General features: G+C 43.6%; 1 protein-coding gene across 2 annotated transcripts in view; it reads left to right on the top strand.

Moving 5' to 3' along the window:
- The window catches only part of LRRC72 (leucine rich repeat containing 72), a 40,272-nt gene that overhangs the window by 9,036 nt on the left and 11,687 nt on the right, over positions 1 to 19,549 (top strand). Inside the window, exons 4-7 of one of the 2 annotated variants that reach the window (XM_075922277.2) lie at positions 4,983 to 5,064; positions 9,376 to 9,489; positions 15,502 to 15,591; positions 18,331 to 18,495. In XM_075922277.2, coding sequence (XP_075778392.2) covers positions 4,983 to 5,064; positions 9,376 to 9,489; positions 15,502 to 15,591; positions 18,331 to 18,495 — 451 coding nt within the window. The remainder of the gene's footprint in view (positions 1 to 4,982; positions 5,065 to 9,375; positions 9,490 to 15,501; positions 15,592 to 18,330; positions 18,496 to 19,549) is intronic. The other variant, XM_089776674.1, reaches the window with a different exon arrangement.

The following is a 19,549-nucleotide window of genomic DNA, read 5'->3' as shown; positions in this document are numbered from 1 at the left end:
CCTGCTTCCCCATGTGCATAGACAGTGATGATATAAAGAAATGAGAGAGTGCCTTGTGCCAGTGTGCTGGACAGGCCACAATTTCTCCCTAAATCAGTTGCTTGTAAGAACAAAAGATTAGAAGCAAGACTCTTAGCTAGTGTAAATTTACTTGTGTTTTGTTCCCAGCTCCTTGACTCACTGGTACTTAAGGTGGCATCCATGAAGGGACTTAGTTTTGTGGTGCCTAACTTTTACATGCCTAGAAAAATAGCAGGAACAACACTGTAATCCATGAAGCTGATTTAGGGATGTAGGAGGCCAAGGATGTAGTTAGCTGGGATGTAGGAGAACAAAGTTCAAGTTCCTCCCTCCCTGGACTTTCTCTGTTTGTATCCTCTCAGGAGAGTGCTCCAATCATTGTTCCATGGGACATTCTGATGTGGGACTTCCTCAGTCTCTCCTATTGAAACTGTTTCCCTCTGGGTATATAATGAAAGTTTGAATGGGACAGTGCAACTGGAGCACTTATTGTGGTGCCCTAACCACTGGAATACACACTCATTGTTTCTCTCTGTGGCCCAGTGACGGTTCTACTGTGGATAAATAAATACTTTAAAATGCATTAGACCATAGAAAGAGAGACCCATGTTCAAATCTTTTCTCCTGCTCTGACTGGGAATGGGAGAACTGAAGCTGGATCTCCCACATCCCAGGTAAGTGTTCCAACTAATGGGCTAAAAGTTATAAGGATGGTGCAGAGAAATTATACATTCTTCTTCGAGATGTGTTGCTCATGTCCATTCCATGTATGCGTGTGCGAGCGGCATGCACACGTCGTCTGAAATTTTTCCCTTACCACTACCCGTTGGGCCAACAGGAGAGCCCCCTGGAGTGGTGCCAGTATACCGGCCAATATATACCCCTGCTGGCCCTCCATCCCCTCAATTCCTTCTTACCGCCTGTGATGGTCGTTGGAACATACTCTTGCCTAGCAAGACAGCTAAGGCTTCCCTCCCCAGTTCCCACTTCCTGGTAATCAGATCGGCTGTCTGGGACATGCAGATGTTCCTGATGACCACAGCCAGGGCCTGAACGTGCCTTTTAGGCCTAATGGCCATGCGCACTTACGTTATACAGCACACCGGGCTCCGCATGCACCCACTGCAGATGTGGCTTGCGTGGACTCATGACCCATCTTTTTATGTATGTGACAGCGTGGTGACAGTCTCCTCTGACATCCTTCGCTCCCTGGACTGGTGGCCCCGGAAGGAGGAAGTCTGTGCCGGAGTCCTGTTCTCCAGGCCGCTACCAACCCTCCGGCTCATGACGGATGTGTCAGACACAGATTGGGGAGACACGCGGCTGCAAGATATGTAGTCAAGGGAAGATCTCTCTCTGTGCATCAATGTCAGGGAGCTGCGAGCGGTCCGCCTCATCTGTGTGGCCTTCCTCCCCCGGCTCAGGGGCAAGTCAGTCCTCATCCTGTCTGACAACATATCAGCGGTCTCGTGCATTAACAGACAGGATGGGGCCTGCTCTCCTAATCTGTATCGGGAGGCCCTTCACCTGCGAGATCTCTGCATCAGGGTATATATCCACTCAATTGCTTCCTATCTCCTGGGCTCCCAGAACACTCTGGCAGACCGGCTGAGCAGGTCCTTCTCTGGCCACGAGTGGGCCCTTGCGGGGATATAGCCCTGGACATCTTCCGCAGGTGGGGGTTTCCCTGCCTGGATCTTTTCGCCACGCACCAGAACAGGAAGTCTTCAGAGTTCTGTTCTCTCCTGGGTCTGGGAAGGGGCTATCTGGGAGAAACGTTACTCATTCCCTGGCACGAGGGTCTGTTGTACGCATTCCCACTATTCCCACTGATCCACCAGGTGCTCTTGCGGGTGCAGGACTTCAGGGCGTCCCTGATGCTCATCGCACCCTCATGGTCCAGGCAGCACTGGTTTTCCACTTTCCTGAGCCTGTCATGCAAAAGGCTGGTCATGCTCCCAATAGTCCCCGATCTGATCACACAGGACTTTGGCAGACTTCACCATCCGGACATGTGGTCCCTGCACCTCATGGCATGGAAGCTCCGTGGCTGACAGTGGTGGAGCTTCAGTGTTCGTCCCATGTGCAGGTGTTGCTTGGGAGCAGGAAACCTTCCACTAGGGCTACTTATCTGGCTAAGTGGAAGCGATTTTATATCTGGTCTACCCAGAAGGGGGTGTCTCCTAAGGATGCCCCAGTCCCCCTGGTCCTGGACTACCTTCGGGACCATAGGCTTCATCTTCCTCTTCGATTAAGGTTCACCTCCTAGCGGCTATCTCCGCCTTTCACTCGGTTGCCAGGGGTAAGACCCTCTTTGAGGACCCAATGGTAAACAGGTTTTTGAAGGGCCTGGACAGGCTTTACCCGCATATTTGGCAGCTTGTTCCACAGTGGGATCTTAACTTGGTCTTGTCTAAACTTATGGGACTTCCCTTTGAACCCCTGGCGACATGCTCGTTGCTACATCTGTCCTACAAGGTATCCCTGCTGGTGGCCATCACGTCATCCAGGCGCGTGTCCAAGATGAGGGCTCTCACTTCGGACCCCCCCATATACAGTTTTCTTTAAGGACAAAGCCAAGTTGCGCCCCCACCCTGCCTTCCTGCCAAAGGTGGTGTCTAAGTTCCATGTATCAAAGGACATTTTCCTGCCAGTCTTTTACCCCAAGCCCCATGCATCGGGTAATGAACAGGCATTACACACTTTGGATGCTAGTAGAGCTTTAGCCTTTATTTAGAGAGAAAGAAGCCCTTCTGCAAGTTGCCTCAGCTCTTTGTTGCCATTGCGGAACAGCAAAGGATCTCCTCCTGTATCATGGCATGTATTAGGGAATGCTACAGGCTGGCAGGGGTCCCAGTTTCTCCCCTCATGGCCCACTCTACTAGAGCATAGGCCTCCTCGGCAGCTTATGTGGCCCAGGCACCATCTGCAGGGTCGCAACGTGGTCCTCTCTCCATGCCTTTGTTAACCATTATGCACTGATACATTAGGCAAGGGAGGATGCTGCCCTGGGTAGGGCTGTCCTCCACTCAGTGGAAGGTTAGAACTCCAATCCCGCCTCCTGAGGTTTCTGCTTTGGAGTCATCTACATGGAATGAACATGAACAATCACTCAAAGAAGAAAGAACAGTTACTTACCTCGTAGCTGTTGTTCTTTGAGATGTGTTGCTCATATCCATTCCAAAGCCTGCCCACCTCTCCTTCTTTGGAGTAGTCTGGTAAGAAGAAACCAAAAGGATGGAGGGCCAGCAGGGGTATATATTAGCTGGTATACCGGTGCCACTCCAAGGGGCTCCCCTGCTAGCCCAATGGGTGCCGCTAAGGGACATATTTCCAACAACTGGTGCACACTGCACGCACACACCTACATGGAATGGACATGAGCAACACATCTCAAAGAACAATAGTTATGAGGTAAGTAACCGTTCTTTTTTTGTGAGTTGGTTACAGCATAAACAACAAATATGCCATTTATACTGTGACTAACCTGAAAAAATGTGTGATTTCTCTGTGATTTAAGTAAACCCCGACTTACAAGGGAAAAATAAGAATCCTCATAATTTGAGATTTCATCAGAGGATAACACAGCTGATGCTCAAAGTTCACTGTACATGTTTCACTGTAATTATAATCTGTGAGGGTTTGGGAGCCTAACTAAACTTTGAATGTTTTCAGGAAACCAAGAACAAATACATGCTCATTCAGATCAGTGCTGGTATGATTTTTAATTTAGATGTTGAGTTTATTTTTAGGATATTACCTTTGAGAATATTCTTAAATCAACAAAGAAATGTTATGTATTATGAGATTCTTCTCATAATACGAGTATTTCAACTGAACTAAACCTATGTTAGTTAGGGAAATTTAATTTAACACCAGTAATTTTCAGTAAAAATAATTTCCAAAATATAAAATATAAATTGCTGAGTCAAAAGATTCTATAAAGGATGTTCTGTAAGGTTATTCTATATGGATTTCTCAGACATAATTAATATAATTAACAGGTTTTCAGCTCTAAAGTCCTAAAACAAGGAATCATTTTTCACTGAAACAAGAACAAATACTTCTTTAAAAATTTACTATATACTTAAGGGAGTTTGTGCATCAGTCTGTGTGTCTGTCCATCCATCTGTTCAAGAACGCCTCCTAAATAATAAAAGCTAGGACCACTACATTTGGTGTGCTACTTCCTTTTATAACAACATAAAGCAAGATCAGAATTTGGTTGTACCAGAACAATGAGATGTGTGTGGAATGTGATTGCTTCTCATCAAATGGAAAGGGAGGAGTGTGATAGCAGAGACAGTTATATTCACAAATGACTCTAGGAGGATAGGAACTAAAGGGGACAGTTATACCCCAGAATGACTGCAAGGGGTCAGCAAGTGTCCCAGCCCTGGGGAGTAGCGACTGGCCAGCAGCACAGTTCCTGCCACCCCAGCTACCCTCAGGGAACAGCTGTTTGCTGAGCCACATGGCCCCTGCCACTCCATTTGACCCTGGAGAGAAGCTGGTGGGAGGACTGTGCAGCCCCCACCACACTGGGCTGGCCCCAGGGAGCAGCCAGCAGCCACTCCAACCTCTGCCATGAGCACCCCACCCTTTGCCCTGAGCCCCCTCACAGTTTCCATCTCCGTGCCCTGAGTCCTGCACCCCCATCCCTGCCCTGAGATTCTCACCCCCTGCTCTGAGTCCGGCACCCTCAGTTCCTGCCCTGAACCCCTCCTCAACTCCCAACCCTGACTCCTGCACCCCTAACACCCGCAACTTCCTGCCCTGAGCCCTCCACATTCCTAAGACTCTGCCCTGACTCCTGCACCACCCACACCTCCAGCTCCCTGCCCTGAAGGATTCAAGAAATATTGAGTGAATCTTCTAGTACACAACATATTAATATATAGTTCTCCAGAATTAAAATTAGACTGACAGCGGTACCTGTTTCCCTAATTCTCATATTTCAGATCCAGAAGCTAACATTCTTGATCAATAATTATCGTTTGACAGAACTCTACCTCAACAATAATGAGCTCATAGATATTGCAGGTATTGTCTTAAATTTTAAACTTTAGAGCAAATATGTGAAGTTTTGTTTCTGTTTATCAGCAAGTTAAATGAATTCGATTTAGGGAATCCACAGTCAGTGACTGGCTGACAGTAGTTGAAAATAATACAGTCAGATTGTAATAGCATTCACAAAAAGGATACTTTAGGAACATGATTTATTACATTATACTTAGATGATTATATAGTGATACTTAGGGTCATATTCAACCATGATGTAAGTAGGAGTAGCTTCATTGCATCTACTTCAGTCAGGGTATGTCTACACTAGCTCGTTAGTTCGAGCTAGGTAGGCAAATGTGGGTAACCGGAGTTGCAAATGAAGCCTGGGATTTAAATATCCCGGGTTTCATTTGCATGTTCCCGGGCGCCGTCATTTTTAAATACCCCTTAGTCCGAACTAACTGCCCACGGCTAGACGCAGCAGTTAAACGTTAAACGTTAATTCGAACTAACTCGTTAGTTCGAATTAACTGTTACTCCTCGTGGAATTATGAGTAACAGTTAATTCGAACTAAGGAGTCTTGCAGGGCTGCCCTCAGGCCACAAGGGTTCTTGAAAGAAGCTACTTGATGGAAAATTAGGTTTAAATAAGCAATAAATGTACAGGTTGAACCTCACTGGTCTGGCACCCTCAACACCTGGTCCTAAACGAGGGGATATGCTGGACCAGGGGATATCCCTCGTCTCCTGACACAGGCTGCCACCGGGTTAGGGCTTCAGCTTGCCCCTGCTGCTGCCCCAACCCCCTGGGGCTCTTTAGATGTTACCCTCCCCATTGTTGCTGGGGCCAGAGTGCTGCAGCTGGGGCAGAGCTCCACAGCCACCTGGCTTCGTGGCTGGGGCTGGAGCTCTGCATCTGCTTGGATCTTCAGCTGGGGCTGGAGTTCTGTAACCAGGGTAGATATCCACAGCCACCTGGCTCTGCGGCCGGGGCTGGAGGTCCCTGGCAGCCATTAGGACTGGGGTCAGAGCTCCTTGGCTGCCACTGGGGCTGGAGCCAGAGCTCATTGGCTGCCACTGGGGTTGGGGGTCCATGGGTGCTGCTGAGGCCAGAACACCCCACTGTGCTCTCCTCCCCCCCCACACAAACTGGGGCTCCCTGCTGAGTCGCCAGTGCCTCCTGTGGTGCTTCTGCCCCGCCGTCAGACCTCTCTGTTCCTGGACTCTGTGGTCAAGGAACATTCATGGTTGGAGCTGGACCGTGGATGTTGTCAGACCAGGGAGTCCCAGTTAAGGGAGGTACAACCTGTGGTAAGACTGCATTTATATTTTTTGTTAAAAGTGAACTGAAAATATATTGATTCTGGAAACATACCATTTTTTGGTGGGAAAAAATCATGCCATTGAAATACACTTCTGATCTAGTGTGGCAAGTTCTCTTTTGCAGATAAACATCCAAGATTTGCTGTATAGACAATTCATAATTAATTAAAAGTGCTCTCTGGAAACCACATAAATGTATAAGATAATAAATTGATTAGCAGAGCTGACAGACATATCGGCTACATCTACACTGGCAGCTTCTTGTGCAAAAACTCTTCCACAAGAGAGCGTCTACACTGGCATGTGCTTTTGTGCAAGAGATGTGCTTTTGCGCAAGACACTCAAAACTACTGCCATGTCTACATGGCAGTGTAGACGCTCTCTTCCGCAAGAAAGCTCTGATGACCATTTTAACCATAGGAGCTTCTTGCACAAGAAATTCATGTTGCCTGTCTACACTGGCCTCTTCTGGAAGAGCTTTTCCACAAGAGGGCTTCTTCCTGAGAGGGAGCGTACAAGTTCTTGCGCAAGAAGCCCTGATTTTCTACAGTACAACGTCAGTTTATTTGCGCAAGAACGCGCAGCCAGTGTAGACAGGCGGCATGTTTTTGCGCAAAAGCAGCCGTTTTTGTGCAAGAACGCACCAGTGTAGACACAGCCACCGTGAAAATAAAGGATAGTAATGTAATACATTGTCCCATATGTAATGTGTCCTCAAAGATACTGCAATTTCTCCATCAGAATAGCTGTCACTTACATTTAAAGTACAGTAGTACTCCGTGAAGTGACTACAAAACTGGCTTCTTGAGAAGGCTATCAAGGATTTCTCTTTAGTTTTGTTGGAAGAATCTGTCCCTTAATATTTTTTTAAAATGTTCATATGAATAGTTTATCTTTCACTTTATATAATGTTAGATTGGAGAAGGAAGTTAAATGACATTGGTTTGTGTCTTTTGGAACTTATGGGAAAAGTGAAGGGAAGGGAGGTTGTTCCAAGCATAGGGAATGGTATGCAAGAAGGTACCAATATATGGGAGAAAGAAACAACAAAGTTAGCTTCAGTAGCAAAGCAAAATGGTTGAGGGCAATGATGACAGCTGGGGACACACACAAAGGAGAAACTGGTCCTGTGACCAATCCCCATATGACTCCACTCTGTGCCACCCCTAGTTGTCCCCATGAGGGTGCAGGGCTTGGGATAATGCCCTCCTCCACCCTAGGACCTGTCTCTTCTCGCCCTCGCGTCACACCTACCCGCAAGCCACTGTCCCTGCTCTGATCCCTTCTTGCCCCTCCCTGCCCCCACTCCAATCCATCCATAACTGCTGGCCCCTTACCTCTTTCCCCCTTGGTGTTTGTTGGGTATACAACCTGTGTCCCCCCCCCCCACACACACAATACCCCTGGGTGAGGGCTAGGGTTTCCAACTTTCTAATCACAATAACCTGAATACCCTTGCCCCTCCAAGCCTCTAAGGCTCCAACCCCATTCTCTCCATCCCTTCTTTCTCTGTTGCTTGCTCTTCCCCACCCTCATTCATTTGATCATTTTTACTTGGCTGAGGCAGGAGGCTAGAAAGTGGGGGGATGAAGATTCTGGCTGGGAGTGCGGGCTCTAGGGTGGACTTGGAGTGAGTCATTTGAGGTACAGAAGAGGATTTCAGACAGGGACTGAAGGATTTGGAATGTGTGAGGGGGTTCTGAACTGGGGCAGGGAGTTGGGGCATAGAAAGGGGTTCAGAGTGCAGACTGTGGGTGGGAGTTTGGGTACAAGAGGGGGGCTCAGGGCTGGGCGAGGGCTTAGAGCATGGGAGAGGGTGCGGGCTCTGGGCAGCTACTACCACCTAAGCAGAGGTGTAGCCAGGCAGTTCTGTGTACTGCCTCCACCCACAGACAGTGCCCCCACAGCTCTCACTGGGTGTGGTTTCCGGACAGTGGGCGCTGCAGAGCTGATGCTTGGGGCAGGTGCAGCACACAGGGTTGTCCTGCCTGTCCCTCCACCTAGGATAGCGTTGGGCAATAACTGGCCTGCGGGCCAGACGTAGTTCACCAGGATTAGCCCCTGGTGGGCCGCTGGTGCTTTATTTACCTGTGCTTCTGCAGGTACAGCTGCTTAAAGCTCCCATTTGCTGTGGGTCACCATTCATGGCCGATGGAAGCTGCAGGAAATGCCAGCTACCTGCTCGGGTTTAACCCTGGTGAACTGCATCAAACTTAGTGCCCACCCAAGCCTATGAGCCAACAGACATGTCACTGTTTCTGGGAGCCACATGGAGCCAAATAGGAAGCCTTCTAGTCCTGTGCAAACTGAACTTTTAATGGCCTATTCAGGAGTGCTAGCTGGAGCCGCCAGGGTCCATTTTTGACTAGATGTTTTGGTAAAAAAGACCAAACAAACAGACACCTGTGAATTCTAGTGAGAGGAATTGTATAGAATGTGGAGTTGGAAAATTAGAAACTTAAACCTGATATGAGAGGCAAGGGGGAGCTGGTGGAGTGATTAAAGGAAGGGAGTGACATAGTCTGACTAGAAACATGTGTGACTGGTGGTGACTTTTTAAAAAAATGTAAGATTATTTGAGTTGGAGATAATGTTCCAGAGGGAATGGAGTTGAAATTGGATAATATAAAGCTTGTGAGGCAGAGGTGGTAATGGGGAAAGGGTGAAACTGGTATGATAGAATGGGGATGATAGTCAATCCAAAATTGAGGTAGATATCAGAGGAAGAAGGAGGCAGTAGAGGATGGATATAGACTTGTGAAGGTGTGGGAGAGAAGTAGGTGAGGGTTGGGAAAGGAAGAGATGAAGATGCAAATGCTGTGAATAGAAAGGAGGAAATAGGTGCAAAATTTCTGGGTTGAGGCAGAGAAGAAGTAGAGTTGTGAGCACAAGGAGTGTTGTATATAAGGGTGGGAGTTAGTAGATAATTAGGATGACAAACGAAATGTGTAGCATAGCAAAACAAATTAGTACGTCCAGGTAGTCACTTACAGCAAGAATAATTTATTATAATGCATTTTATTTCAGGTTCTCTGAAACATTTGCGTTCATTGCAGATCTTGCTGCTTCACAACAACCAGCTAAAAAACCTTGACACAACAGTGAAGGAACTAAAGGGAATGATAAGTCTGAACACCCTAAGTAATGTGTTATTTTTTATTATTCATAGCAGCAATCAGTAACATTACAAATTAGGGGGCAAGAGACATTTTTGTAATAAGGAATGGAGCTAAATCATTCAGATGTCCAAGACTTTTCTCTCCTATCTTCTTCAGAGAACATGGATTCTCAAATATAATAATATTTTAAATTAAGCATACCACTTTCTGTTTTAACTAGTGTTGGCATTTTGACTTGCTATGTGGAATAAGTGGTAAATGAAAGAACTGTAGTTCCTGAAATTTCAAATTAACATGAACAAGACAGTGCTGGCGCCACTAAGCTGTACTGTGTGAAGTAGCCTCAAGGGAAGTAGGATTATCTGCTTTTAATCTATTGAAATTGAAAGTATAAGCGATCTGTCTCCATCTTTCCTAAAGGAATGTGCTCATAGATCATGCCAGGCCCTCAGAATGCTAAGAAAGAGGAAACTAATTTCATGTCTTAGTAATTAATGAAGATGTATAATATCATCAACCACTAGTTTATGCATTCAAAAAGCTGGATATTTGATGGCAGAAATAAAAAGATTACTTGAAAAGTACATTTTTAATTGAACCTGAACCTGAGCCAAGAATCGAAAAACAAGTTGTGTTATAAAAACAACATACCAGTCAAATTACTGTAAGTTTATTCCATTATGTGTAAAGTTTAAAAATAGACCTAAAAATGAAGTTCTTTGAAATGAATAGACAAAGTTTAGACAGATCTCATTTCTCAGGTGCTGTCAGTTGGATTTAGTGTTACAATGAAAGCAATTAACAGAGAGCTTCAACAAGCAGTGTTTGTTCTACAGTATTGTGACTTATTTTAGGAAATAAACTATAGTATAGGCTGTACCTCTGAAAACTGGCATTCTCTGCAGGACCGTGGATGCTCCTGAACCAGGGAGCCTTCTCTTTTCTAAACGAAACAAACCCAATTCTTTCAGCCTTCCGTCATAGGTCATGTTCTCTAGACTTTTAATCATTCTCGTTGCTCTTCTCTGGACCCTCTCCAATTTTTCCACATCCTTCTTGAAATGTGGTGCCCAGAACTGGATACAATACTCCAACTGAGGCCTAACTAGCGCAGAGTAGAGCGGAAGAATGACTTCTCGTGTCTTGCTCACAACATACCTGTTAATGCATCCCAGAATCATGTTTGCTTTCTTTCTTTAAGTGAGTTCAGTGGCAATCAATCAGAACTATGCAGTACAAATGTTCACATTAACATCAGGTTGACTGAGCCTCTGTTAAAAAGAAATACTGAGTAGCAGGAGTCTTTTTATTTACCTTATCTTTAAGGCTTGCACAGGGAAAGGTGACACACACACATTCCCATAAACCTCTCCCACAGGAGGATGTGGATGACTAACCAACCTGACCCAACCTTTTCTACCCAGTGCTCTCCACCCTCCATGCTTGACTGGGTCTCTGGTGCAGACTCACCTCTTCTGGTACCTAGTGCTGTGTCTTTTCAAGGCAAAATACAGAGGGTCATGCAGGGTCACAGGACCCATCACCAGATTTCTGTCAGGGTTCAGACCGGAACATAGCAACCAACAGCCTTTTGTCACTATGCAGGAGGCAGGAGATATAAGCTGTTTCCAGCTGAAACGGGGTGAGGGTAGGGATGATCTGACTCATGTATTTCCTAGAAGCAGCTTTTTCTTTCCTACTCTCACAGTGTAGAAATCCAGCCAACACCTCCAAGCTGCTGTTGGTCACTGACAACTCAGCTGCCTCCTGTCCCCTGGCTAAGCATGGGCAGAAAAGGGTTAAGCCCTAAGGATGCATTGCGCTCCAGGGCTCAGAGAATCTGTCTGCAGCAGCTTCAGTTAACTGGGTCACAGTGGTTGTTCAGCAGAGGAAGGTACCTAGAGGACAGAGCAGCCTCACACACTTTGGGTCAGTGCCTAGGGTGGGGCGGGGAGGAGGGTAGCATATGAAGAGAGTGTTAAATGCCCCTGGTTGGGGACCTGCAGGGTCACAGCATAAACAGGCTGGAAATAACTTCCTCCTGCCTCTCCAGCTTAGCTGAGAGGCTGAGAAGCTTCCCTATGACAGTGCTGCGTAGGACGTTGGCACATTCAGGGCTTGACTCCTCTTGGCTGGCACCTAAGACCAAATAATCTTTTAGAGATTTCTTTGAGTACCAGCCCTGCACACTGCAGCTTTGCCAGACCACCAGTCTTGAACACTGACCCCATCATCAACCACTGGACTCTTCCCCATTCACCATTAGTGGATAGGTAGCAGGTGAGCAGGGATCTGGCCAGCAGTAGCACCCATCAGTACTGATGGGAGGGAAGAGTCAGAAAATATGGGACAATTTGCCCATTTTTTTTTAAAAGTAGGGACACCTGCAAGGGGTCTTAAATACGGAACTGTCCCTTTAAAAATGGTGAGCAGGCCTGTGGATCCTTAAAGATTAACAAAAATATATATTACTATGAGCTTTCGTGGGTAAACTCCATTTCATCAGATGAGTTGGAGTGCAAATAACAGAAACTAATATATATATATATATATATATATATATATAACAGTAAAAGAAGTATATAATGTCCTGGTCTACATTAGGACTTTATTTTGTAATAACCCTTTGCCCCAGGTTGAATTTATATGCAAAGCATCCGCACTAGCAAACCCGTTATTTCAAAATAACATGCTGTGGAATTTGAAATCTGTACTCCTGCTTTTCATCAGAAGTAATGCTAACTCCAAAATAGTTATTTTGAAATAATGGTAGTATGCACGATCCAGTGCCACTATTTCAAAATAATTACTCCCCAGAGTTATTTGAACTAATTACTCCCCAGTGCTTCCTGGGACTCTAGTCCAAGATAGCACATCTACATTAACCGAGACTGCCTTGGACTAATTTCAAGGCTTCCCCGTAGTGTGGACATGCTAGTTCGAGTTTGTTAAATTGGGAGGTAAGTCGAATTTAGTAATTTTGAAATAGTTTCCTAGGTTAGACATGGCCTCAGGTGCCACAGGACTAATCGTTTTTAAAGTTACAGACTAACATGGCTACTCCTCTGAGACCTTTAAAAATGGGACATCTGATCATCCTATTAAAAGATAAGATTATACACCATAGTTTGGTATTCATCAGTAAAGTTACTCAAAAAAATATATAATTCATCAGTTTAATTTTAGTAATTTATAATGAAAGATAACTGAACAGGTTTTTTTAAATTTATACATTGTTGTTGTACCCCTTTTGGTCCCAGGATATTTAGTGAGACAAAGTGAATGATTTTATTTTTATTGATTATTATTTTTATGATTCTTTTATTGGACCAACTTGTGTTGGTGAGAGATGAGCTTTTGAGTTTACACTGAGCTCTTCTTTGGGGCTGGGAAACTTAGTGCCACAGCTAAATACAAGATGGAACAGATTGTTTGTTATGTGGTTATGCATATTTCAAGGGACCATTCAAGGTGAAGTGGACCATTAACATCCCTCCAGTCACAAAGAGGAAATGGGTGAAGGGAGAAAAAACCTTTCCTGAACCCCCTTTTCTGGCCTTCAAACAACCCCCCCCCCCAGTTTCTCCAGGCTCGCTGCCAGAAGCAAGGTCCCTACACAGCAGGATACACTAACTCAAAGTGGCACCAAATCCTGCCAGAACAATAGATTGAAAACCTGCAGAAATATTTCCACTGCTACAATGATCAACACCCACAACACACTTTTCAAGATCCAGGGGTCTTACACCTACTTATGACATGTGGTGTCCCTTATCCAGTGCACTAAATACCCCAATAACAATTATGTGGATGAAATTAGATAATCGTGCTCTCAAATGAATGCATACAGGAAAATGATAAAAGGTAAAAACACCACATCACCTGCGGTTGAACACTTCACAAAACAATCACTCCATATCTGACTTATCCGTCCTCATTCTTAGAGAAAGTTGCATGATGGATCTGGGAGCTTGGTTATGCACTAAAAATGTGGACTGACAATATATATTGAATTTATACCTTATTACAACTATTTTAGACCCTATTAACAACTCTCCCAGAGCTGCTTCCCCTTTTCTTCCTATGACTAGAGAGCTGTTATTGGGTCACTTCACCTTGAGTGGTTCCTTGAAATATGCATTAAGTACTTATGTTAATCTGTTCCATCTTAGATTTGGTTGTGACACTCTGAGGCCAAGTCTAAATTGTAAACTTACATTAGTATAACTTCATCACTCAGGTGTGTAAAAATACATGCCCCTGAGCAATGGCATTACATTGACCTAACCTTTGGTGTAGACAGTGCTGTCGATGGGAAGACTTCTTCCAATGAGAGAGCTACCATCTGTGCCAATGGTAGAAGCTCTTCCATTGGTATAGTATTGTCTTCAGTGAGACACTACATCAACTTAGCTGCATTGTTTTTTACATCAATGCAGCTGCACTTCTAAAACCTGAAGAAGAGGACTACACAAACTCAAAAGCTTGTCTCTCTCACCAACAGAAATTCATCCAATGAAAGATATTATGTCACCCATCTTGAGACAGCTTTTTTTAATGCATTCATCTTCCATGAATTATGGATTAAATTTTCCTCTTCACTACCAGGTAGTTAAATGATCTAAACTCTGACAGGTACTTGTGCAAATATTGCATTTTCCAGCAGTCACAAATGCAGTAAGATCAATGACAGAATGGGGAATCAGTTGAGAAATCATAGTAGAATTCACCATTCTGTCATTGATGTTATTTTATGATGTGCTTAAAGGAAATTATGTGCTCAGTTCCTTGTTCATTTCCATACACAACACTGCAATGAAAAGTAAATGCATAAGTTATGGCAGATGATTACACTATCATTGTATCCATTTACTTTGCATTACAATGCATTATAGCAAGGGGAATGAATACATGAACCTTACTGTACTGACAGTTTTCCTACATAGTTGTATATGGAAAAAGAAAAGGGACTGGGTAGAATGGTTTACAAACCCCATATTGAGCATAGGTAAAAAGAAAGGAGAGCATTACTTGCTTCCAGGCAATCAGGCTGCCCATATCCTGGCATAGCCACAAGAACAGCCAGTTGTGGAGGCATTTGCACACACCTGTGGCCAATTAAGAAAACAAGTGCAGCTATAAAGGAAAGAGAACAGCAAGAGACCTGCAAATAGAAACACCTGCAATGGTGGAACTAAAAGCTCTACTCCAGGTTGTCTCGTTGGACTTGTCTACACTTGAAAAAGTTACATCAGCACAACTGCACCTGTCTCACTATAGTGCTTTAGTGTAGATACTACCCATACCTACAGGAGGGGTTCTTCCATTGGTATAGGTAATCCACATCCTCAAGGAGCATTAACTGGGTTGACAGAAGAATTCTTCTGTTGACCTACCAGTGCCCACACTTGAGGGTATGTAGGCTTAACTGTACTGCTTAGGAGTGTGGTTTGGCAGCCCCCTGAGCAATGTAGCTAAGTTGACTTAATTTTCTAGTGTAGACCAGTCCTAAGAAATGGATACAGAGGCAAAGGACACTGCAAGTCCTGGAATGTAAGGGCTAAATTACTTTTTTTAGGGCAAATTGATAGAGTGGGCTAACTGGAGATTAACAGAGGAAGACCAGTTAGCAAAATAGAGACCTGTAAAGAGATTGCCTCAAGAGAAGTTGACAATTGGTTAAATGTCATAATTTTGGCAATTGTGGAGCATACATCCTGAAATGGGATCAGTTGTAGAATGTTCATTTGTACTGAAAATTACAGCAGGACACTGTACATTAAAAATAGACAAAATGAACAAGATTTTATGTGAACAGTGGGGAAGAGGATGATCCTGTAAAGAAAGCAATAAATGTCAGAGCTAACAGCAAGGCAATCTCCCAACACAGCAGGCAATTAACTACACCTCATGTTAGCCTAAAAACAATTTGGGCATATTTAATTGTACTTCGTGCAATATCTTTACCAAACAGTGATTACAGTATTTTCACAGGCTTGTTAATTTTGATATTTTTTCTTCCTCCCTTTGACAGATCTATTTCACAACCCTCTGTCACAAGATCCAGGGTACCGCCTTTATGTCATATACTTCCTTCCTTCAGTACAACTCCTCGACAGGAAGAGTAAGGACTGCTTTCCTCTTTTCACAGTGCATTGACATTCACGTATGACTTCAGTCCATTTAGAAAAGTAGATGAATTCTCCCTGTGACTGATCTCCTTCTTCCACTTGCTAATATACCAAAACATATTATGAATTTAATTCAATTAATTGTGAGATTTTGCATGCATGTTGAATTTTTATTAATTAAACAATTTGCTTCTTGATATTAGACCTTTCATGTTGAAACTGACTAAAAGATGTGGCTTCTTTGCTATTTAAAAATGTGTGTCTCTATTCTGAGATCCATTTGTCTTACATAAAATTCTGTGGAACACATTGAAGAGAGGTTAATGTCAGTGTTCAGAAATATGCACGTTCACTACAATGTCTAGTTTTTCATTTTGTGCTCATCCAGAGGTCTGCCCACCTTTTTAGAAATTAAATAAATGTTTGCACATTTCTTAATTGAACTTATCCACATAAAACTGGCAAAGCCACTAGAAATAAAACTATCAGCCATAAATCGCTTGTAGCAACCCCTCAAGATAAAACCTGGGAAAGAGGGGCTCTATTTTGCCACCATTACTCTTGAGAATATACAAAAGTAAATAAAATACTAAGTTAAGGACTTGGTCAGGTAGTTTCTTGTAGCTGCCACAGAAGAAATAGATCTGGCTGGCTCGGCCACTGGACTCCAACAGGGCTCTGGCCTCCTTTTTTATACTTCTGCTCCCACCTTTCTGTTTCCTATGGGAGGGGCTGGGTTGTTCTGGCACCACTCAGCAAGGGATCTTAGGGAGTGTTTCCCCTTCCAGGTCAGTGGGAGGCCATGCTGACTCACTAGAGTCCCCTTCAGTCTTCTCTTCTCCAGACTACACTCAGCATTTTCACTCTTTCTATATATATCATGTTTTCTTGACCTTTATTTTTGTTGCTCTCCTATAGACTTTCTCCAGTTTGTCTATATCTTTCCTGAAGTGTGATGCCTTAGAACTGGACACAGTACTTCAGTGCAGGCCTTATCAGTGTACATTTAGCTTTGTACAGAATAACTTTTTCAGTATTCATAGAATCATAGAACTGGAAGGGACCTCAAGAGGTCATCGAGTCCAATCCCTGTCCTCACAGCAGGACGAAGTATTGTCTAGATCATCTCTGACAGGTGTCTGTCTAACCTGCTCTTAAATATGTCCAGTGATGGAGATTCCACAACCCCAGTAGGCAATTTATTCCAGTGTTTAACCACCCTGACAGTTAGGAAGTTTTTCCTAATGTCCAACTAAACCTCCCTTGCTGCAATTCTGCACAACTTTTCTTATTATTGCGATGAGAATCATTGCTGGATGGAGAACTGGCTATTTAATCTGGGAAAAAACATATTGATATTTACCAAATCCAGGAACAATCTTGTTAAATTCATTGATTTAATCTTCCTTTAAGTAAACCATAGCGTAATTATCATTCCTTAATTAAGAAATTAGGCTTTAATTTAACCAAACTTTACGCTTAACTGTCATTTTGAAATTATTTCTTTAATATTAACTCCTCTCTGTGGAACATTACTAAAATATACTCCTGTTTTCCTCATTTATGCAAGACACTTAGTCACACTTTTGTTACCTCCAAGTATAACTACTGCAGTTCCTTTTTATTTGGTCCCTTAGACATCAATATTAAAATATTTCAGTGAATTCAAAATGCTGCTGTTTGAGTTTCATGTTTTGAGACTTTAGTTTACATTTATCCCAGTTCAGAAATGTTGAGATTAACAGATAGTGCTTATTTTTACTGACCAAATCCTCCTTTTGATTTACACATGTAACTGTTCTGTTTAAAATTTACAAATAATCATCACACAGATGATCAAATCAGTAAAATGAAGATGCAAAACTTTCTGATTGTACTTCTACAACTTTCTGTAATTGAGTGGTGGGAATTATTAATGACTTAGAACTGGAATTATGTTTTATTGTGGATGTGGAATCTTACAGTTTAAGACTTCATTTGGTTCTCTAGTACAGTAAAACTCCAATTGTCCAGCATCCAGTGGTCCGGCACTCCTGTTAGTCCAGCACCAACTGGAACCCAGAAGTGCTCCAGCCAGCCGGACAATTGGAGCTGCTCTGCCCCCGGCTTCCCCAAGTCCTCCGCTGGTCAGTTTCAGCAGTGGTGGACTTGGGGAAGCCCTAGGGCAGAGCGCCCCAGCTGCTCTGACCCCGGCTTCCCCAAGTCCAACGCTGGTCAGTTTCAGCAGCGTCTGACTTGGGGAAGCCAGGGGCAGAGCAGCTGGGGTGCTGCCGGGTTGGTCCCGCAGCACTGCCCTCTCCCACGCTGCGCAGTTCCCCGCCGACCCTCCCCCCACCCCAGACCTCTCATAGCCCCCCTTCCGGTACTCCAGCATATCTGATAATCTGGCACCCCCTGGGTCCTAAAGGTGCTGGATTATTGGAAGTTTACTGTATAATGTATTTAAACACCATGCAAACAGAGTCTAAAGGTGAAATCCAGGACCCAATTAAATTAATGGGAGTTTGGTATTGACTTCAGTCTGATTAGGATTTCACTGTAAATCTTTAGCCGGTGTAAGCAAATATCTCTCTATATCAAAGAACGCAGAGCTTTACAGATTTACACCATCTGATGATCTGGTCATAAATCTATAGAGAAAATAATCTTCTTTCGAATATAAGTAAGGAGCTAAGCTTAGATTTTATTCATTGGTATAGAAAGGGTAACAGTGTTTATTTCCCATTTAACAGAAGTTACTCAAAAAGAAAGGGAATCAGCTTTACATATTTACAACCATGAAAGGTCCTGTGTTCTCCAGTCTATAGGTTTTGGAAAAAGAATAGATATACCTTTGGTGGCTAAAACAGTGTCTACAAGAAGCATTCCACATGTCAAAAGTTTCCTGCTGTCTCCAGGTATTTATAATGATTTAGGGAGAAACCTATATTTCCAGGTAATTTGAATTACAAATAATTTTTACCAAGTTGGTTGTAAAATTAATTAGATTTAATAATGAAATAGATAGGCTTTATGAAAACCAGACTGCTTTATTACTTAAACTGTGCAAAATGCAGTGAATGGTTCCTTTCTACTAATTGTATATTGCACTTCGTGTTTTAATCAAACTCTGGAACAGCAGAATTGCCTTTAAGGCAGCTACTCAAAAAAGACAGTTACCTATTCTGTAAATAGTGTTCTTCAAGATATGTTGCACATGTCCATTCCACATTATGTGTATGTGTTCGCCATCTGCACCAGTTTTTCTCTTAGCAGTATCCATAGTGGAGTAGCTCTCCCCTATCCATAAGGGACATCATTCTCTCCTCCATTCTCAGCTCCTTCTTATTAAAAATACCAACAGTAGGGAAGGAGAGCAGGCCATGGAATGGACATGATCAACACATATTGAAGAGCACCAGTTACAGAACAGGTAACTGTTTTTTTTTCTTTTGAGTGCTTGTTCATAACCATTCCACAATAGGTGACTCCAACTAGAATCTGTGGAGGCAGATAAGAGTTCATGGCCATGTTGACTGTATAATACCTCTGAACCCAGCATCATCTCTGGCTGCTGACTGATGGCATAGTAAGACATGAACGTATGGACCTAGGACCATGTTGCAGCTTGTACTGATGTGTTGGATTGGCATGTGTTCCAGGAAGACCACAATGATGCCTGCACTCTGGTCACATGGGCCTGGATAACTGACAGCGGAAGAACCTTTGCTAGTTTGTAGCAGGTCCATATGCAAGAGGTAATCCAGTTGAAAATCCTGTGAGATGAAACTGGAAGGCCCTTCATCCTAACAGTAGTAGCAAAAAAATCTGCGTTGACTTGCAGATGAGCTTAATATTTTTTAGATAAAAAGCCAATGACCTTCTGACATCCAAGGCACATAAATGCTTCTCTTCCACTTTCTTTTGAGACTTGGGGCAGAATACAGGCAGGAATATGCTCTGGTACACATG

Source organism: Pelodiscus sinensis, chromosome 2 (assembly GCF_052426305.1).
Source record: "Pelodiscus sinensis isolate ZL-2025 chromosome 2, ASM5242630v1, whole genome shotgun sequence".
Taxonomy (NCBI): domain Eukaryota; kingdom Metazoa; phylum Chordata; order Testudines; family Trionychidae; genus Pelodiscus; species Pelodiscus sinensis.
Note: the sequence above shows the minus strand (reverse complement) of the source record. Positions and strands in the feature narration are given on the sequence as shown.